Source organism: Centruroides sculpturatus, unplaced genomic scaffold, assembly GCF_000671375.1.
Source record: "Centruroides sculpturatus isolate CEXI.00-Female unplaced genomic scaffold, Cexi_2.0 scaffold800, whole genome shotgun sequence".
Taxonomy (NCBI): Eukaryota; Metazoa; Arthropoda; class Arachnida; order Scorpiones; family Buthidae; genus Centruroides; species Centruroides sculpturatus.
The window spans coordinates 368,235-388,807 of record NW_019385047.1 but is presented as its reverse complement, the minus strand read 5'-3'; the positions used below and the strand labels follow the sequence as shown (position 1 = coordinate 388,807).

Sequence of the window (20,573 nt, the reverse complement as noted above, 5' to 3'; positions counted from 1 at the left end):
AATTGAAGAAACTATTGGATATAGGCCTGTATATTCTTATATTTAAGATAAAAAGTGAAATAATCGATTCAAGTATTCATTATCTAATTCAATTGTAGATTAAAAGAAAGTTTTAACAGTTATTTTTTACAGGTGTGTATGGGAATCCTAGTTAAAACAAAACGTTTGATAATACTTTTTAGTCTTAGCGAAGAGACGAAGTGGGATTTTTAAAATGTCAAAAAACGCCAGGAGTACTTTGCCAAACGGGTAGAGTAATGCAAAATGGATTTTTCGATTTTTGCTTGGGGTTCACAACGCAATTACCATTGATTTAAAAGCGATTTCTTTTCTTTATTCTATCGAAGAATGATTAATGCGAGTTTTCGAGTGAGGAAAGCTTTTGATGATTGATTTCATTGAAACGTGTTTAGTAGATACCTCATATCATTATATACTCCTGTTTTCACTCTTTCTTATCCTATAATCTCTTATTGTAAAACATATTTATCATCATTGAAAGAAGGGGAATCATTGCTCTTATCGGCACAGAATGTAACAGAATCGTACATCCCGACGTAATTTTCGATCATGATTTATAAATAAGATAAAAGACCTTTCATTGACAAAATATATTCGCTTCTCTGATTGGTTAAAGAGGAAATATAAACGACGAAATGCGTGATTGGCGACAGTTCGGATATTAACCAATCACGCGTAATCTAAATCTTCGATAATCACTCCCTTCATTATTTAATCCTCGCCTTCAACCAATCAGCTAATCGAACTCGCATTAACTATAAAAGAATCTAGTTTGTTTAGAATGTCTCAACTAAAAAATTTCAATGGAAAAATTTGATAAACTACCAAAGAATAATGTAAGATTCTGTTACTTATATATATGTGCGTACATAAAAATATACATCTGTTTTCTTTTTCTGGAGCAATATGAGTCCCTGGAGTGCCATTAAAAAAATTATATTACTTTTGGAAATTGCCAAAGAGACTAAAGTACCATAGCTTTTGGTTCAAATCACAGCTCATGACTCGAATTCTCTACATACCGTTACAGAGTCATTACAAATACATATCTCTAATATCAATCTACGCATATTTGCTTGGATAATGTTGTCATTTGCAGTTGTTGACAGAATTACGTCAATCTAATTCTTCTCTATGATCGATAAGTCATTTAACCTCGACGTAACGCTAATGAACACTAATTTTCTTGAAAACTATTCCCGAATAACGAAAGTAAACGAAGATTTTTACAAGAATCGCGTAATTTTTCCAACAAAGTTACTTTTTTAAATTAATTTTACATAAAGTAAATTCTCGAGTATATATATAATATATATATATATATACTCTATATAGGTTATATATATAACTTATATCTTGATAAGTTTATTAGATTTAGAAGGCAATGAATATTTTTAATTTATTTAAAAACCTGCAAAAATTCTTGAATAAAACATTGTTGCATCTATAAATATTTTAAAAATGGAAGAATTAAATGTATAATTCGATTAAACGTTGCCCTAAAATAGCTTTTTCTTTCCTTCTCTTCTTTTTTTTCTGTTCGAAGAGGAAAATCGTTAAAACAGCATCTCTGCACTCATCCCTTATCTACACTCGAAAGTTCTGATGATAATTTTTGTACTTAATTGAGCGTTGGAAAAACGAATAATTTATGCAGAAATTTGACTTGATCATAAATTTCCATTATAAAAGTATACATCCAAGCAAGGAAAATGGCATAAATAATCAATCTTTAAACGGATGATAATTAATTAAATACATTATATATATATAAGTTGACATAGAATAGAGTTTCCTTTTGTTTTTTTTTTTTCTACTTGGTAAACTTATATATGTATATATAACCGATATAAAATCCAATTTAAACACATCCATCATTAAAAATTACGTCGAACACTATGATGTCTTTGATGTGATTAAAGAGAAGTAAGGTATTAAGTCTTTGGTTTCCTTTACTTAGCATGGCAGCTGCTCCTTCCTCCTTCTGACGGAAGGTTAGATAATTAAGTAGTGTTTGACCGATTGCTTGTCATCTCGGTCACAACGTGTCATCCATATAGACTCACAAACAGATATAACATCACCTTAATGACCTATATAGTCATTCCACTGTTAAGCCTGTGATAGAAGTTATACCAATCTTAACTACTCACACAAAATACAATTAAATATAAAGCTTAGTCAATAACTAACTTCACCTTCTAAACAAATTGATTTTCCATTTGCTAGAAACACAAACACTTCTACAAGAACAAACTCGTATCCAATCCAATCTGGAAAATGAATCGTTTTCTTCTTGCTACACATACATATAGCCTATATCTGGTTTTCTTTGTAAATAATTTATTTATTGGCTATTTCTACGATTTTAATAGATGTAAATTAGAAATTTTTTTTACCGAAAACATCCCGAAAAATTTATTTTCCTTCGAGATATTTTGCATCTTTGACGTCCATCCAGTTAACTGAATTCATAAAACAGATTTTCGAGACTGATAATGAAAATATTCTTATAGATTTCCTCCTCTTTTTTTATCCTCATATTAATGCGCGAGTAACGAGGATAACTTGTAAATGTGTGAGGCATTTTACTCAATTACCTTAACAAAACTACGATTAATTCAGTTTATAACATGGGTTTTGCTTGTTAACATAAAGTACTGAGAATAACAGTTGGATAGAATTGAATTGAGATTGATCTGGCAGGTTTCTTGCTCCAGGCAACAACATGTTTAGCTGCAGATGGCAATATCATTCTGAACAGGACCATAATCCGATAAAGTAGCAGAGATGTTTGCCATTTAATTCTTGTAACTCTCAATTCTTCATTAGCCTCAGAGGAGAGGCATCAGAAATCATTAAATTTTGTCCTTTCGACATTAAATTCGCACGCACTTAACGGAGAAACTGTGACAACACTCTTTCCTTTTAAGACAAATAATACAATTAAATATTCAACTTTTGATGCGGTATTTTCAATCGAATGTCAAGTACAATAACGGACCAATCAAATTTGTTGATTTCGTTCGCTTGAACGATAAACGAGAAAAGTCTTAAGTAAGTAACCAATAATAGATCTCGATTATTAAAGTGAGGCTTAAATATTACGAAAACTCCTCCTACATTTCCTTTCCATTTAAATAAGTTAAATTTTATATGAAATAATAAAGCAAATTCTTTTTTTTCCAAATTAAATAATATTAATTGTTGCATATTGCTAGTATGTTTGTATGCTGTAAATAATAACTTTTGTGTGTGAATATTTATCACTTTGTAGACTTAACTCTTTTTTTTTTTGTTTTTTTTAATTAGAAACGGTTGAATACTTGATTATATTGCTGCACGCTGCACTATCCTTTGCTTTGCTTCTCGGCACTGCTTTTAATTTACTTTCTCTTTGATGAAAATCCCTCAAGAAGTTTACAGTTAAATCCCCGAAGTCTAATTTTTTTGTGCTTTTGTCAACGCGTTATTTTGCATGAAAAACGAAAGAACCTCCAAACGAAACCATTTTGATTAATAGCTTTATAAAAAAAAATGAAAAAAAAATAAAAAAGACAAATGTGGTATTTTGTTGTTTTTCCTCTTGTTTTGTTTTGATAAGAAACAATTTTGCTGGCTGACCTTTTTTTCTTTTTTTGTGATGTTTTGACTACGATATTTTGGGATTTCTTCTACAGTTTGGTTGGTGGCGATGGAGACTTGGGGATGACTTCTATCCACGGGGCCATATCAACTTAGCCGCCCTGCATGATGCCACACGTTGTGAAGTAAGTGGTATCGTCTTTTCTCTCAACGAAATATACTGTAGGTTAAGCTAATCACGTGACTAGGTATAACAGAAGCCATGTTGAATTATATCAACAAGACTATAATAATTTTAATTTTTATGTAAAAATTGTAAACATGCATTTAAAAAAATCGCATTATCTAATGTAATTTCTATTTATGTAAAATCTAATTTAAACTTTTAACACATAGTCTTTTTTTTTTAGATTAGTGAATAATAACATTTTTCAACTTTGAACTTAAAACCTAGTCACGTGTCGCTGCCGAGTTACACCCCTTTCTAACATAATTATTTACATTTCAAAAGTCAAGAGTTTAGTTTTAAAGCGTTTGCAAATGATGAAAGACATGATCAATTTTGAATGAGGAGGAGTTTAATCAAGATGATTGTTAGGTCGTACGAATTTTCGTAGTTAGAAACTTGGATACACAACAGTTAACTTGGCCTAGTTATTCCGCGAATATATAAATCGAGAGATTTAAAATTAGTCTCATGAAACCATTAAGAAAATTTTGACACACTTTAAAATGATATTTTTGAATTTAAAAAAAAAAAAAAATGGAAGCTGTTGGTAATTAAGTGTAGGATCTTTACATTTTGATTCCCTCTTTTTCCAATGATCTACAGCCGTGTTTTGATTTAATTAATTCGCTGTCAATGGAAGAAACTGTGATGTGTCATTATCAGCAATACGAAACAATCAAGCAATAAAAATTCATCAGGAGTAGACACCACTGATTCCAATTGTATTGCTCCATTAATCAATCCATAATTCTAACTAAAGACTAACTCCAGCTCCATACAAAAGCTTCCTAATGTAGACTAGGCCTGTATAGAAATATTCACTTAATAAACAATCAATTAATCTAGAAAAATATTAAAAACTTTTATAAATATTTTACCAAAAAAAATAGTCCATTTTAAAACGAGTAATTATGCAAAAATTATAATTTTAAATGCAAAAAAAACCTTAACGAAATTAATTCTAGTAATTAGCTAACATCTCTAAAATTACATTTAGTGGGTTAGTTTTCTGGATTAGAGAGAAAAACCATCTCGCCACTATACCACCTGTCTTTCACTTGTGTAATTAATGTCAAAATACTGTTTTTTTATTATTTTAAATTATCTCTTATACACTTTTTTAGTGATGGTGATATAAAAAATCTCAAGATTTTTTAAAAGGAAATTTATAATATAATAAGGTTAAATATGGTAAGGAAATTAACTAATTAAAGAAATTAATCAAATTAACGAACGATTCACGTTCAATTTAGACTTAAGCGTAAGCTTTTCCATTTAATAATCGATTAATCATTAATCCGGAGCCATTATTTTTGTGTGTATTTGTATATATTTTTTTAAAACACGCGCACACTTCTCTCCCCCTTTCTCTCTCTCTCTATCTATCTTCTTCTCCTTCTTCTTCCACCTTGGAGCGAAAATAGTTTTACATTTGATATTTTTCAATCTTTTCTAGCGATAGAAAATATTATTTCTTATATAAAGAAGAAATATTGAATCAAAACAACATTTGACGTGTAAACACTTTTGGTATATTTTGTCAGTAGTTTTTATTTTTATTTTTATTATTTTTTTCTTTCCTTTTCCTACCACTTAAACCAAAATACTACTGGCGATAAACAAAACGGTTTTCTCAACAAGAAAAAGAGAAGGAAAGATAGAGAGGGAGAGCAATGAAAAGAAGAACTTTTGTTCAGTTTCCACTTGTATTAATCTGTTTCTCAATATGATGGCTTACGCAGCGTAATCCTCTGATCTGCTGATGTTATAAAATTGAATATGGTTCTTGGCATCAGCGACAAATTAGCTGGTAATGAATGACTTTGCCTTTCCACTTGGTTATTATACCTTTCACTAACATGTGCAGGCTCATTTCTCAACGGGAATCAGCCTTGCTTTTCCACTAAAGCGTAAAAAGCAATTCTTCCTAATGTAGTCATAATTACTAAACTCATATTCTTCTGTTTTGTGAGCGCTTAAATTTGTTTCTCCATATTTTTTTCTCTTCTTTTTCTAGGGTTTGACATGTATGCTGGTGTTCTCCATCTTTGCTGCCGTCCTTGGTATGTTTCAATTTGGTTACAACACGGGAGTAATCAATGCTCCACAAACAGTAAGTAAGAAACAATTTTTAAAAACAATTACTTACATATATATATATATTTAGAGGTCTATAATTTAATAAAACGTACTAAATTTTTCATTATTAATTATTAAAAACACAATTGAATCAATAAAATAAACGATAAACACATAATCATAAAAGAGCTGCCTTTTCTGTAATTAATTCATAAAATCTGACCATTAAGAAACATTGCTTACGGTCATTTGCTAATAAACCACGCCTCTTTAAACTCTGATTACTATTTAAATTCATATTAACCAATATATGAAAAGTGGGGCGTGTTATAAACTTAAACTCGTTACGTAAAAGTAATCTGACCAATAGGAATAATTTCGACGAATCGTTTGAATTTATTTTGTATCCGATTAACCAATAGTTTGAACATGCGATTATAATTTCATCCAATGAAGCTATAACGTTCTATTATAAATTTATTCACAGAATGGAGACTTTATTAAGCATGAAACATGCTGTTAATAGAACATGTTGATGATTTTATGAAGGATGCAATTTGATAGACAGATATTAAGCATCTATGCTAATGATTATTGATAGTGCACCGTCTAATGACTGCGGATGAATGTAATTTCCCAACAGTTAATCCGTTTAATTTTGTAATTATGACTTAGGTTTCTCAGTTAAGCGTGGTGTTTTAACAAATCAATAATGTAAAAAAAATATCCTCCTTTATAAAAATAACATTTTATTAAACAAAAATTTTAATAAAACGAAAAAAAGTTTTTTAAAATTCTTATCTAAAGACATTACAAATTGCTAAACCTTTAAAAAAAACCCCATCAAAATAAAGGTGTTAAATGTAAAAGTTATAATGAAACACGATTTATTTTCATGTAAAAATAACATTTATTAATATTTATCGAAATTTTTACCTGTTTTTATTATCTTTAAAATTTTGTAAACTAAATTCGACTTCACATAACCTTTATTTCTTTAATAAAAAATACTTTTTTTTGATCTTGAATGGATTATTTTACGATGTATATTTGCGTTTTATTTGGTTTTTTTTATTCTAAAATATGACAATACTTTTGAGTTTTTCGATTAAATATATATATATATACACATATACATACATTTTTTTCTTCGTTTCTTTGGGGTTATCCATTTTGTTTAATACAAAACAGTTCAAAAAATTTATGTTAGTGTAATATTATATTTTCCTCAGAGAACAGAAATACAAATCGATTTTTATAAGCCTGAAAGGCTAGAAAAATGTATTAAATTTCAGTAATAAATTTTGAAAAAAAAATTACTAAATACTTAAAATTTCTGCATACGAATTTATAAAAGAGTTGTTATGAAATGTAAGAGACTCGTGCAAATATACAATGGCCCAAAAGTCATTTAACCACGTTTTGTTTCGTGTTAAATGTGTTTTTCTTTTTCAAAACTGTGGAAAAAAAAATTTTTTAATGTGATTATTTGAATAAAAAAGCAATTTACGTTTCGAAATGGTTAACCGACTTTTTAGCCACCCCATTTATAAGGGAGAAAATTTAATCAAATAACTTTTAGACCATCCTACATAACTTATTTTTGAAAGAAGTAAATTTTAGTTTTTGTAAAGGTAAACTGACTTTTGGGCCACCCTGTATTCTTTGAAGACATCAATTGGCTTTAGAAGCATCTTGTATATTTCAAATACTTTTTAGTTAATATAAAAAAAAATAATCAAAGTCTTTAAATGCAAAATTTACATCTTATTAATGGAAAAAATAAACCCCAAAAATAATTAACATTCCCCACTTTATTAATGGGAAAAATGAACTGCAAAACTCATATATATAGGCCTATATATATATATGCTTAGATAAATTAGAATAATTTAAGAATATTCTTAAAAAAAATATATATATAGGCCTATATGACATAAATTGCATTTAAATCTCAGCATATTAATTATTGCACTTGAAAACATAATCCTATCATCCTTCTAAAATATGTTTCGTGTATTAAAAGCTTTAATTAAATTTTTATAAAATTAATAATAAAAAAAATTATGTTTTTTTTTTCCTTTTTAAGTTTAAAGATCATATATCACGTGCTGGATTGCATCTAAAGCAGAATTTCTTGTGCCATGAAAACTTCTTTGAGTCATCAATTCAATTTTTTTTTTTTTTCTGCAAACGAATTCTTTTCTTCTAGAACAAATTTATTACTCTATAATTATTTTTAAGATATATTTATACATTAACTCTATATTTAATTGTATATTTAAATGTAAAATGTAATTTTTGTTAGAATAATTAGCAGAAAAAAAAAATATAAAGTAAGTCGGGGAAGATAACACTAAGTTTCTCGTGTATAAGGTTTGGATTTGTTTACGGATACGCGACATGTGGACGATTTGACGAGGGAGAATATGCTCCGGAAGGATTTTCTATAGGGAATTTGACCCTATTTAGGTGTTACGAACGTAAAGAAGGGTTTTATTCACGTGGAAAACCCGTTGGAAAGGCGCGGACCCAAACTGTGTTCAGTAGTTTTTATCCCCTCGACCAATGGTGGCCTGTGTTTTAAGATATATTCCTTAGCTAGGGCATCTTTTCCGCTTACCTTATTTAGTGAATTTTTATGTTTAATGTTCTTGAAAAGTTAGCATCGTATACGCTAAAATATAATGAAAATTTTAATACTTATTAAGCATTTTAATGTATTATTTAATTACAATTAATCTAAAAATATTAAATAAATGAATTTTTTAGTAAATTTAAATGTTAAAAATCTTTCTAAAATATTTATTTATATAAACTTTGAATATCTAATCGTTAAATTTACAATTTAATTAACAAGATATGATAAATTCCCATTAGCCATTAATAGTTATGAAGAGAAACATCATAATATTAAATAATTTATTAATTTATTTTCGTCGGAAATCTTTTATATAAATAAAGTAAAAGTTGTACATTTTAAATGGCTTCTTAGTTAATTACGTATCATAATTGCAATTACTGAAACAGAGCAGAAAATTGCTTTGAAGTTGTCATTATGAATTCTTTAAAAGTCTCTCGAATTTTAGAAGATTGTATTTCGTCTGGAAATTATTTCTAAATCTATAAGTTTACGAATTAAATATAGATTATAATCTAAAGAAATTGTTGAGAATAAGCTAAGGAAAATGTGTTTAATAAGATAAAGAAGATGCTATAAGGAAGCTAAAGAAGGTGTTGTTAGATAAGGAAGATGCTGTAAATAAGCTAAGGGAAGATGCTGTGATTAAGTTAAGGAAGATGTTGTAGTACAGTATATAGGATAAGGAAGATATAAATATGTTGAGGAAGTTGCTGGCTTTGAAGCCAAGGGAGATATTGTATATAAGGTAAGGAAGATGTTAATAAGGTAAGGAAGATGTGGAATATGTTATACAAGAGCCAGGAATACATGCTTTCTTCAATAAACAACTTTAATAATAAAGAGATCTTTAGTGTATGCATTTCTAAAAATTGTCTTTTATAAAAGTGTTTTATAAAATATAGAATTTTTAGAAGTTAAAAAATCATATGTAGAAGAAGAAGAAAGAGAAGAAAGAATATAAGATAAACCATTATCCATTGAAATTACCCGAATAATGTTTGTTATCTTGAAAGCTTTTCAAAATATCCTTTGAATTTTACAGGAATGTTTTGGATTAAATACTTAACTCATGCTTTTTTTTCTTCCTCCTAAGAAAATACATATGCAATTGTAAGAAATTCTACTTTTTACCTTTTCTACGAAGTGAAAATGCACGAAAATGTACATTTTATTAACAGAAAAATGGTATAGTGGATACACGCACCATTAAGTGATGCGGAAGATAAATCACTTTATCTAAAAAGATAAAAGAGAAATCTTTAAAGATGGCAGTTGTCAGAATTCGTAAGAAAATGGAAATTCTTGTAGCAGAAGTATAGTTTTATTTGAATCACGTCTCTCACATTCAAGAGAGAGAAACATATAGAGCACACCTTGTTTCGCACCATAAAATTCGAGTCAGTATCTATCCACCATTCAGAAAAATCTTCCATCGTCTTCTTTAGTTTTTGGACCAGAGGGATGCACGAAAAGCGCGTGTTCCGAAACTAGAATAAATGTTAAATATTTGATGGAAAAGTTTGCCATTTTCAATATGACTTCGGGCAGTAAAGAAAATTCTTCCAGAAGTTGAATATTCTGCAAAGATTTACTAGTAGTATTTTATATATATACGTATTTTTTTTTTTTGGTAAATCGATAGGGTATCGCGTTGTGAAAAGACGAATACAGAAACAACACTCCAATGCACAGGTAGCTTTAGAGGAAATTGATGTTTTAAGAATAGAAGTGACGTATGTTTGGTTTCTTGCAGATCATCCAGGACTTCATACGCGACGTTTATAAGATGAGAACGGGAGAAGATATCACGGATAACTACAGAGATCTTCTGTGGTCCATCACCGTTTCTGTGTTCGCTATTGGAGGAATGGTAGGAGGCATCATAGGAGGCTCCATAGCAGATAAATTTGGAAGGTAAGTCTTTCGAATTCGCGAGAAAATCCTCTTCGAACAAACAAAAAAGAAAAAAAAATTTCTCAAACTTCCACTCTTTAACACGATACTAAGCAAAGAAAACAAGAGAAATCGATTAAAGATTTCCTAAAAATCGATAGAGTACGTCCATTAATTGATTGGACGACTTAATTAACGATTAGTTTGAAAGTTTAGAGAAACAAAACTTGACGCTTTCTCGGTGTTTTTCTCCCTCTTCACAGCTATAATAATTTGTTATTGTTTGATAGGAAGAACGGTCTTTTATTAAATAACATCATGGGAATCATTGGCGCAGCCCTGATGAGCCTCAGCAAGATATCAAGAAGTTTCGAACTGCTGATTATCGGGCGTTTGATAATTGGCTTTAATTGTGGTACGTCATCAAATTAATAATCAGGATAAGAATTTCTTTAACCGTCTTTCACGAATTTCTCTCTTGTTTACAGGTCTCAATACAGCCGTAGTGCCAATGTACTTATCAGAAGTCTCTCCTCTAACCATGAGAGGAGGTTTAGGTAAGTTTATGTGTGACGTAGAAAATCGAGTCTACCCACTTGAATTTGACACTAGTCCCTCGGGTGTTAAGGGTAAATGGCCTCTTTCTAGTGTCTGTGTTAATCATTAAGAGTAGATACGTGTCGTATCGATATAACACGTAACGTCACTCAGGTAAGTTATCGTAACAAGCAGATAAACAGTAGAGAAGAAGACTATTTGACAGATAATCCCACACGGATAACAAAGATGTCGTCCTTCTTCTCTAACCATCGTCTCGTCGATATAATTATAGGCCTATATAAACTTTGTTTATCGTCACGTTTAGTAAATATTCATTCAGTTTTTAGTATAAGTTTGTCACTCAAAGACGGGTAAACTCAAAGGTGAAGGATGTCTGTTTTATTCAAATATATATATATAAAAGCAGAGAAACGTATGTTTAAATTTTCATTTCTGGAGGAACGAGTTCAAAAGCCGAGGGACTATCCAAAGTTAACAACATGGAAACGGTGCAAAACATCAATATTTCAACAGTTGATTCTTGTTGAGGAAGACGTCACATAATTCACTTTCTCTTCTTTTACCGTTCGGTTTTTATACATAATTTTAAAGTAAAAAAAATTTTTTTTAATAACATTTAAAATTTTATAAATTTATTAAGCATCGATGATAAAGATGTGATGCTTGATCATCTTGATCTTCCGCATCTCAGTTGATGTTGAATGGTCTTATTATATTTTCTGTATCAACAAAAGTAAAATAACTAATTGTTAGTCCAAAAATTATAATGAGTTGGGGAGAACTTGCACACGATATGCTATTTTGGGGTAAAAATACAGTAATTGTTCTTCTATAAAAAAAAATATTCAGTTTACCATATAGAAAATATCTTATTGAAAACAATTCGTTTTTACAAAATATGGGACAAATTGCTTGAGGAAACTTGCACATTAGTACAAAACAATTTTAAAAAATTAATTTAGTTATATTTTGATCATATATTTCCTATTATTCAGAACATGTAAATGATTTTTATCAGTTGCATTTATACAGGTTTCATGAAATCATATTTGGCATTCAGAACATTGTATCCAGCCATTAGGATTTCTTTGATTAAAGTACGAAACTTGGCAAGAACCACAGAATTCATCGCAATCTCTGAGTGCCCCACAAGATGAAGTTGAGGTTTCAGATTTTTCATTCTTTCTCTTTGTTTTGCATAAGTTTGTTTTGAACTTTTAGCTTAATTTTTTAATTTCTCCTACGAAGATAACATGATCAGATGATGATAAAATCTTAGTCAACTGCATTCTTCTCCTCCTCTTATTCTGAGTAACTCCATATTGAAATAGTGATATTTCATTTATCGATGTGGTTGAAAATTTCCACGAATCACGATTAGTCTTTCTTTTATATATTTTCTAACCATAAAATATAACTGACCAATCGCAAACAATCACGTAAAATCCTCGGATCCAATCAAGTTTTACATTAAATTTTAATTTGCACGTCCTTTCAGGAAGGATCAGATGATAAATTTCAGATGAAAAAGTTAATATTTTATAACAGAAATTAAATTATTACCGTTGAAATCATTAAATATAGGCCTATATCTTATATAAATGTCAATATTGCAATTATACAGGGAGGAATTTAATTTTGTTTCCTTTTAAGCGTGTATAAATGAATCACACGCAAGTACTCATAAGTAATATTGTATAAGGAAAAGCAGTAAAGTTGTCTCGTAGCTGTCAGCGTGGAAAATTTGTCATTCAATTAATGTGCAAACTGGCTATAGTTAGTAAACAAGTAAATAAATTAAATACCTTAAGGTTTATAATTAAACAATTCGATTATGGACAGAGAATTGGCGTTAAGATTTGTTTTCTCTTCCATTACAAAAAAAAAAATAATTGGTTTGCTTTCTTCCATTGAAATATCTTCGTCCTCTTCTATTGCAAAAGGTTGTTGTTTGTCCTACCTCATCACTAAAAATGTTGTTGTTTCTTCTCTTCCATTGCAAAAATGATTGTTGTTTGTTCTTTGTCATCGTGAAAAAGTTGTTGTTTCTCGCTTCCACTGCAAAAAAGATTGTTGTTTGTCCTCTTCTATTGAAAAACCGTTGTTGTTTCTTCTTTTCCATTGTAAAATGTGTGTTGTTTGTCCTCCCATCACAAAAAAAAATTGTTGCTTCTTCACTACCACTACAAAAAGGTTTCGGCTTTTTCTCTTCTATGCAAAAAATTTGTTGTTTATTTCTCCTTTTCCATTGAAAAAACGCTGTTTTTGTCGTCTTCCACTGTAAAAAAAAATAGTTTCCTGCCTTTATCCATTACAAAAAAAAATTGTTGCTTCTCCTCTTCCATTACAAAAACTTGTTGTTTCTTCTCTTCCATAAAATAAAATAACTCTGTATAAATCATTTTAAATTGTTACTTAATTAATAATTTAAATAACTTATATCTTCTAGGTACAGTGAACCAGTTAGGTGTGACTATAGGTTTGCTCATGTCTCAGGTTCTAGGAATTCAGGCTATCCTGGGCACTGAAAGAGGATGGCCTTTCCTTTTAGGTAAGAGGATTTCGATTACTTTAAGTACGGTTAACCTTAACGTAATTAATTAATTACCAACTTCGCCCTCATATCCATACAGAAAATAATCTGCCGAGAAGTTACTTAATTTAGTAAGATATGGCTGTTCTACCCCTGTTAAGAGAGCCGTTATCGATTCAAAAATAATTATGAAGAGCCGTTGCTTCATTGTAATCAATTTCATTATTGGTGCTGTTACTAAAATTCGATACTTACGAGCGGTTGAATGGCTAGTGATACACTTAATGATCATTAAATAGTTACAAGATGCCCAATTATTTAATATTTCTTAAGTTCTGCAGCACGAAACGTCCGTACCATAATCACTAGCCCATTCTATTAGTAATTAATAGTGTTTTTCTGATACAGTTCTGATGATTAGTAGTTTTAATTTTTAGGTATTGCCGTCTTACCGGCAGTTCTGCAGCTACTTCTCCTGCCCTTATGCCCAGAAAGTCCTCGATATTTGCTCATTTCGAAACGCGAAGAATCACTTGCACGCGAGGGTAAGTTACAATTCTCTTATTAATCATTATGTTTAAGGAAAATAAGGAATAATTGTGTAACTACTCCTTAAATAGCATTGCAAAAGTTAAGGTGCTCAAGTCAAGTAGAGGAAGATATGGAAGAAATGAAAGCCGAAGAAAGATCCCAACAGCCTGAATCTGAGGTAAGAAGCACAGTTTTATACTGAAGATTGTTAAGAAACCGTATTGAAGACAATGTTCTTAACGTTATCCACGAAAATATAATCAATTTCTGTAACTTTTGCTTAACTAAAACCAAAAAAAAATATTAGTGAATTTTTGTCATTTTTCCCCCATAGATAACTATGTGGCAGCTCATCTGTAACAAATCCATGCAGTTGCCGTTAGTGATAGGCATAGTCATGCAGCTATCTCAGCAGCTTTCAGGCATAAATGCAGTAGGTACTTTTTACTTTCCTTGCCGGAAAAAAAAACAAAGTTGATGAGAATTCTTTTTTTCTTGATTACTTTTGAATCTAAGATAAGATCCGTTCTTTCAGGTCCTGTATTATTCCACTGGGCTTTTTACTGCGGCTGGTCTTACAGAAGACACAGCTAAATATGCCACTATAGGAGTTGGGTCTGTGTTGGTAGCCATGACACTTGTATCTATACCTTTAATGGATAGAGCGGGTCGACGTACTCTTCACTTGTATGGACTCGGAGGAATGTTCATTTTCAGCATCTTCATCACTATATCTTTACTTGTTAAGGTAAATTATCTTATCATTCTCTTACTTAAAATGCATTTTAGAGTCATAACTTACACTTAGTATCTTTTAGTTCCTTTATCATTGGGTCACTTATTTAAGTGTAGTCAGCACTCTCTTTTTTGTCGTCTTTTATGCAATTGGTCCGGGTAAGTGATGTATGTTCTATATACTAAATTTGACAGAAGTTTTGACCTTGTAAATACACAAAATTTAATTTTTTAGGTCCTATTCCATGGATGATAACTGCGGAACTCTTTTCTCAAGGACCAAGACCAGCAGCTATGAGCATAACAGCCCTCTGTAATTGGTTCGCTAACTTTATAGTTGGCTTGGTATTTCCACAAATGCAGGTAAATTCATCATCTTGTCGAGTCATCATCATAAATTTTTCTGTTTTCTCTTAATTCTTATTGATGGTTGAGCTTTATCCTTCAGAGGTTTCTCGAGAATTATACTTTCCTGCCGTTCACTGCGTTGCTAGCGATTTTCTGGACGTTTACGTACAGGAAAATACCAGAAACTAAGAATAAAACCTTCGAAGAAATTGCAGCACTATTTAGGAGAGGGGACGTGATTAATGTGAATGGACTCAATATCCTTCGAAAATCTCTGCAATCGGGTGAACTAATCTTTGAGGAGAAACAGATAGATCCTTGTGAGTGATTGGCAAATTGTTCAGTAGATTGTTATTGGTTAATTTATGATGTTATTAACCTCTACTGTCGATTTTTCAGCTGCTGTAACAGCGAGAGAAGCGCTCAGCACTAGTAACCCATGTCTTTCACTGCAAGGCCAAATTCGCCATCAACCCCACTGCCAGCTTCGGGAATATTCTGGACGAAAAGAGTTCGTCGACATCACTCCGAATCATATCGAGGACCAGCTCTGACATCATACTCATCTCTCTACAGACATTCGCTTGTAATCAATCACAATAGATACCATCAGGTAATGTAAAGAAATTCACTTACATCAATCCCTCGAAAATCTATTCGATTTATTCATGTAATTTTTAAATTGACAGGTTTTTTTTTGGGTGAGTGACAGAGGCTCAGGTACTGTTATACGCTTCCCTACATCCCTCCCCAAAGAAAAAAATAAGAGAGGAGAACAGAAAGTTTCGAAAAGAAGAAGAAGACGGTTGCATCTTCATTTTCCGATCTCTATACTTTCCACGTGAGATGACACTTCCCAGATTTATGCCAGGACTTTAACGAAGGCGCAAAAATTCGTGGGAAAATATGTCCTCTTCACCTTTCTTCAGACTGTCAGTTAAGACACGAGTCGACAGAGTGTATAATAAAGAAAAAAAAAACAAAAAAAAAATCATCATCCACGGCATGGATTGGAAGAAACAACGTTTCTAAACAGTGCACCAACCCACACCGTCGATAAGTGTATATAGATATGAATATCTGAGCTATGCAGTCGTACACTCTGATCCACATCTTCCAAAATGTTTTCCCCTTTTCCCTTCTCCTACGATGCTTCCACTGAGGGGAACACTGTTGAAATCCCGTTTAAACGTGACTTTAAGACGATGGTGCCTTTTCTTTCCAGATGGAACTCATAAAAGACAAAAAAAAAAAAAAAAAAAACCAAAAACACACACACAAACCAACAATAAAAAAATAAATAAATAATCTCAAATCTTATCGATTGATTCAGAAAAAAAAAAAAAGACAAAATAATGAGTGGCTCTATGGATCATTCGGCAAAAAACCGATTCAAATTCAGTTTTATTCATAATTCTTCGGTTTAGAATCGAGTGATTTTTTGAGTGATTATAAAAAAAATATATAAGAGTTTTTTGCACGAATTTGTGAAAAAAGTTATATAATATCTTCTTTCCCCCCGAGACTTTTTCCGATCCACCCCCTTCGATTCAACATTAAAAAAAAGAAAAAAAAAGCATCCTATAATTCACAATCATCGCCATTAAAATCAATTTTTCTTATTATATAGAAAGATAAAGAAGATGAAGAAGAAGAAAAAGAATAAACAGGAGAAAGGATGTTGATGATGATATGATGTCGCGAAAAATTCTATGTCAAAACTTCATGTCGAGAAACCAGAAAAAAAAAATGTGTTCAAAAAAAAAAACTATATCAGAAAAACAGCAGAGAAAATAATTAAACAATTAATAATAATAATAATAATAATAATAATTAATTATAATAATATTAATAATATTAATAAGAACATTATGAAGTTTTCATGTATTTAGAAGCGAGCAACCATACGAAGATGTGTTGTTAATTTTAATTTTAATTATAATTAATTTCTGATTTTTATGTTTGATGAACGTACAAGAGTTGGAAAATTTTATATAATATAAAAAAAAAAGTCATAAGAAATGGATTTGAATGGGTAAATTGCCGATTATTTGCAAGGATCTCGACATGAAAAGAAAAAAAAAACCTCTTTGAAATCATTCCCGCGCCACTTGGTCTCGAAAAAAAAACAATAAAAATCTTAGCACTCCTTCTGTATATATATAAACTAATGATAGTGATGATGATGATGATGATGATGACGATAGTGACGATGACGATGATGATGGTGATACGTTTCAGTTGGGATGATGATAATTTATATGTCGCAGTGTTGTTTGAATATAATGGTAAGATGCTACGAAAACCTTATGATGGAATTCAGGTTAGTTCAACCAAGTGGAATTTTATGCTCAGTTAAAAAAAGTAATTTGGACCATCCAAATTATTTCGAAGAAATAAAAAAAAATATAATTAGGTAAATGATAATTTCTATAATAACAATTATCGGAACAAATATATATAAATATATATATACATATGTATACATATATATGTATATATATACCTGGTTTTATTATCAGAACATCCATGTGATAATTAAAAGTTATACCAGGTTTTCATTTGCCTAAATGGTTTATAAACATTCATAATTATCATTAAAATTTTAAATTTTCACAAATATTTATAGATTCAGTTTCATGACATTTAATTTTTAAGTAAATTTAGGGAATTTTTGGGGTTATTTTTTAGTGGGGAGGTGAGAAGTGGGTTTCTTCTCGTCGGTTGCAACTGGAAGATCGGGAAATTTTTCCCTTCTTCTCAAAGAATAATGGGGAAATTTCGTCTATTTTTAGGGAAATTTCGGTCATTTTAAGGTAATTTTTACTTGTTTTGATGTCGCGAGGGAAATTTCAGGGAATTTTTCAAAATTTAGGGAGATAAATGGAGGACTTTTTTTTTAATCCAGAAAGTGTCTTAAGTTGTAATTCGTTACAGCTTAAAGATGTGAAATTTTTTCTTGAAAAGAAATATAGGGAAATTTTTAGTAGATTTTATAGAAATTTCGACGAAATTCTGGTTTATTTTTAATAATTCACAGTTAATTTGAATTTGTCTTCCAGTTACAACTTGAAATTTCGGAATTCTCTTTCAAAATACACAACAGATTAATATAAGTTGTAAGTGAAAGACAGAATTTTTCCCTATTTTTTTCGAGAAATAATGGGAAAATTTCTGTGTTTTGGGGAAATAATAACGATTTTTTTTTTTTCAAAATTCATAGTAAAAATGTGCTATTTGTTTTTTACTCTAAAAAAACTATAAAGTAAGCTTAAGTTACACATACTACAGTTTGAAGACAAGACGCTTTTATAAAGAAATATAGGGAAATTTTAAGGGAATTCTGGCATACTTTTGATAATTGTAAATTTATATCTATCTTTCAGTTACAACTTGATACCCTCAACACTCTCTCTTCCATAACAAATAATAGATTAATGTCAGTTGCAACTGGAAGACAGTATTATCCCCATTTCTCGGGAAATAATGGAAACATTCTTGCTGTTTTAGGAAATAATAGGGAAATTTTTTAAACAGTTTTAATAAATATTCGTGACTTGTATTATCAAATTTTATACGATTTTTAAAGTTATAAATTCCAGATTAAATTTTAATAGGTTTTGAAATTAGGCGGAAAAAAACCGGATTTCATTTGGGGATTAAAAAGGAAATTTCTAATAAATCTGATACGATTTAGGGAAAATTCTGTAATTATTTTCCTTAAATCGTAATTACGATTTTTCCCTAAAATACACATTTCAGTTTAAGCTTAATTAATTTGTCTTATAATTACGACGAAAAACAAACCGATTTTATTTACAGAAAAAAAAACCTAAATTTTTCCGCATATTTCATGCAATTTAGGGAAAAAAGAGAGAAATTTCTGGTAAATTTCATGCGATTTAGGGGAAAAAATTGCAATTTTTTTTTTAAATAGAAATTTTAGTTTAGGTAAAGTAGGAAACTTTTTGACAAATTTGGGAGAAAAAAACTACTTTTTTCCCCTTAAATAAAAATTGCAGTTTAATCAGTTTCAGCATTTACTAGGAAAAAATTGATTTTATTTAGGGAAAAGAAAGGGACATTTTCTACAATTTTCAGAGGATTTAGGATTTTTAAGTAAATTTAGGGAATATTTGGGGTTATTTTTTAGTGGGGAGGTGAGAAGTGGGTTTCTTCTCGTCGGTTGCAACTGGAAGATCGGGAAATTTTTCCCTTCTTCTCAAAGAATAATGGGGAAATTTCGTCTATTTTTAGGGAAATTTCGGTCATTTTAAGGTAATTTTTACTTGTTTTGATGTCGCGAGGGAAATTTCAGGGAATTTTTCAAAATTTAGGGAGATAAATGGAGGACTTTTTTTTTTAATCCAGAAAGTGTCTTAAGTTGTAATTCGTTACAGCTTAAAGATGTGAAATTTTTTCTTGAAAAGAAATATAGGGAAATTTTTAGTAGATTTTATAGAAATTTCGACGAAATTCTGGTTTATTTTTAATAATTCACAGTTAATTTGAATTTGTCTTCCAGTTACAACTTGAAATTTCGGAATTCTCTTTCAAAATACACAACAGATTAATATAAGTTGTAAGTGAAAGACAGAATTTTTCCCTATTTTTTTCGAGAAATAATGGGAAAATTTCTGTGTTTTGGGGAAATAATAACGATTTTTTTTTTCAAAATTCATAGTAAAAATGTGCTATTTGTTTTTTACTCTAAAAAAACTATAAAGTAAGCTTAAGTTACACATACTACAGTTTGAAGACAAGACGCTTTTATAAAGAAATATAGGGAAATTTTAAGGGAATTCTGGCATACTTTTGATAATTGTAAATTTATATCTATCTTTCAGTTACAACTTGATACCCTCAACACTCTCTCTTCCATAACAAATAATAGATTAATGTCAGTTGCAACTGGAAGACAGTATTATCCCCATTTCTCGGGAAATAATGGAAACATTCTTGCTGTTTTAGGAAATAATAGGGAAATTTTTAAAGAATTTTTTTAAAATTAAAACAAAAGTGGTGATGATGATGATGATGATGACGATAGTGACGATGACGATGATGATGGTGATACGTTTCAGTTGGGATGATGATAATTTATATGTCGCAGTGTTGTTTGAATATAATGGTAAGATGCTACGAAAACCTTATGATGGAATTCAGGTTAGTTCAACCAAGTGGAATTTTATGCTCAGTTAAAAAAAGTAATTTGGACNTTCTCCCCACAGAAAATATATATATATATATATATGTATATAAGAATACATTATAGGTCTACTTCTTACTATCCAGCTAGCTAGAAGATGATATCGAGTTGAGTTTGCATGACAATTTTTCGTATAAATTATAGATTTATTCGTTTTCTAGATACTTTAACTATACTTAAACATTATCAAGACTTAATTAATTGT

At 30.1% G+C, this 20,573-nt stretch overlaps 1 protein-coding gene across 1 annotated transcript; it reads left to right on the top strand.

Moving 5' to 3' along the window:
- Nucleotides 1-1,463: 1,463 nt before the first annotated feature.
- Nucleotides 1,464-17,366, top strand: LOC111633885 (glucose transporter type 1-like). Its single transcript, XM_023378528.1, has 15 exons — nt 1,464-3,791; nt 5,853-5,948; nt 10,312-10,472; nt 10,742-10,866; nt 10,940-11,008; nt 13,462-13,563; nt 13,983-14,090; nt 14,166-14,254; nt 14,411-14,509; nt 14,612-14,824; nt 14,895-14,970; nt 15,047-15,174; nt 15,260-15,479; nt 15,559-15,772; nt 15,849-17,366. Exons 2-14 carry the CDS (start codon nt 5,865-5,867, stop codon nt 15,711-15,713), a joined length of 1,629 nt encoding a protein of 542 aa, XP_023234296.1. The 5' UTR covers nt 1,464-3,791; nt 5,853-5,864; the 3' UTR covers nt 15,714-15,772; nt 15,849-17,366.
- The last annotated feature ends 3,207 nt before the right edge of the window (nt 17,367-20,573 follow it).